Source organism: Solanum stenotomum, unplaced genomic scaffold, assembly GCF_019186545.1.
Source record: "Solanum stenotomum isolate F172 unplaced genomic scaffold, ASM1918654v1 scaffold29465, whole genome shotgun sequence".
In the NCBI taxonomy this organism is placed as follows: Eukaryota; Viridiplantae; Streptophyta; class Magnoliopsida; order Solanales; family Solanaceae; genus Solanum; species Solanum stenotomum.
In genome coordinates this window covers 1-1194 of record NW_026030476.1, presented here as the reverse complement: position 1 = coordinate 1194, position 1194 = coordinate 1, and the positions used below count along the sequence as shown (strand labels likewise).

The 1194-nt window shown below is 34.3% G+C and overlaps 1 protein-coding gene across 1 annotated transcript; it reads right to left on the bottom strand.

Annotated features, from left to right (window-relative positions):
• Positions 1–6: 6 nt before the first annotated feature.
• On the bottom strand, positions 7–1190 carry LOC125851753 (protein HYPER-SENSITIVITY-RELATED 4-like; the record flags this gene model as incomplete). The annotated part of the gene is made up of 2 exons (XM_049531498.1): positions 7–740; positions 1008–1190. Coding segments are annotated over 2 exons (666 nt in total), but the record flags the coding sequence as incomplete, so codon positions are not given.
• Between the last annotated feature and the right edge of the window lie 4 nt (positions 1191–1194).

Genomic DNA, 1194 nt, shown 5'->3' with positions numbered 1-1194 from the left:
TATATAAAATAGTGCGAATATAAAGTAATATTCTCAAGGGGAAATACAACTTAGTCGTTTAATTCAGATTAATTAATACGTACAAAATTATATAAACTATCTTCTAATCATATGATTAAGTGATAGGGATTCTCACAGTATAGTTCTCGTATAATATTGTACAATTTACCAGATATATTTTTTTATTATTTATATAGATCAAATGAGGCGCTACACCACTTGAAATTGGATTAGACAAACTTTTTTTTTATGTGGATTTAAGTACTTTCCCCATTTAGTAAGTCCTTTTCTTCCTCTTTTTCTTTGATCTCATTATCAACATTTTCCTCCTTCTCATCAACAGATTCCACTTGTGTTATTTCCACTTTCTTAGCCTTAACCTCTTCATTCTCTTTTATCTTTTTGTGAAGAAAATTAATCAACCCTTTAAGGGAATTCTCAACTTCATCCTCCTTCAACAATTGCTCTGCCACTTCTGCTGGTGTCACATTGGCTATGTCAATCAATTCCTCAATTTCTTTGAACAATTTATGATCTTTAATCCCTAAGTAATTGGTAGCAAGAAGTTTGAAGCCACAAGGTGTGCAATATGCCATGTGAATGTGCATGTCCATTCTACCAGGTCGCAACAATGCAGGGTCGAGTTTCTCTATGTGATTTGTTGTGAAAATTATGATTCTTTCGTCTCCACAACTCGACCATAATCCATCAATAAAATTCAGTAAACCTGATAATGTCACCTGCAAAACAAAATGGCCTAGTAAGGGAAATTATCACAATACACTAACACCAAGCTTGACCTGAGAAGATAAGTACATGAGTAATGCACATCTAGACAACTCAACTTGTGTCCACAGTGATAGTAGAACACTCCAACTTGCTAGCTGAGGTGTATTTGAGTGTATTCTTATGTATTAAGCTAATACATAGCCCTAACTTTTTATTGTGTATACTAACAACTAGTAGGAATAGTAAGATAGGAAATGGAAAATAAAAGACTAATTTACCTTGCTTTCTTGCATACCAAAACCATTAATTGAATGAACAACAGTAGCTCGATTAGCTAAGTTATCTTGCAATTCAATGGTACAATCAATGTCCTCCACCACCAAAATGGACTTATTAGCTGTGGCAACCAACAACCTCCGTAACTCCATGTTCCCCCCCAGCGAAGTCAACTCCAAATCATATATA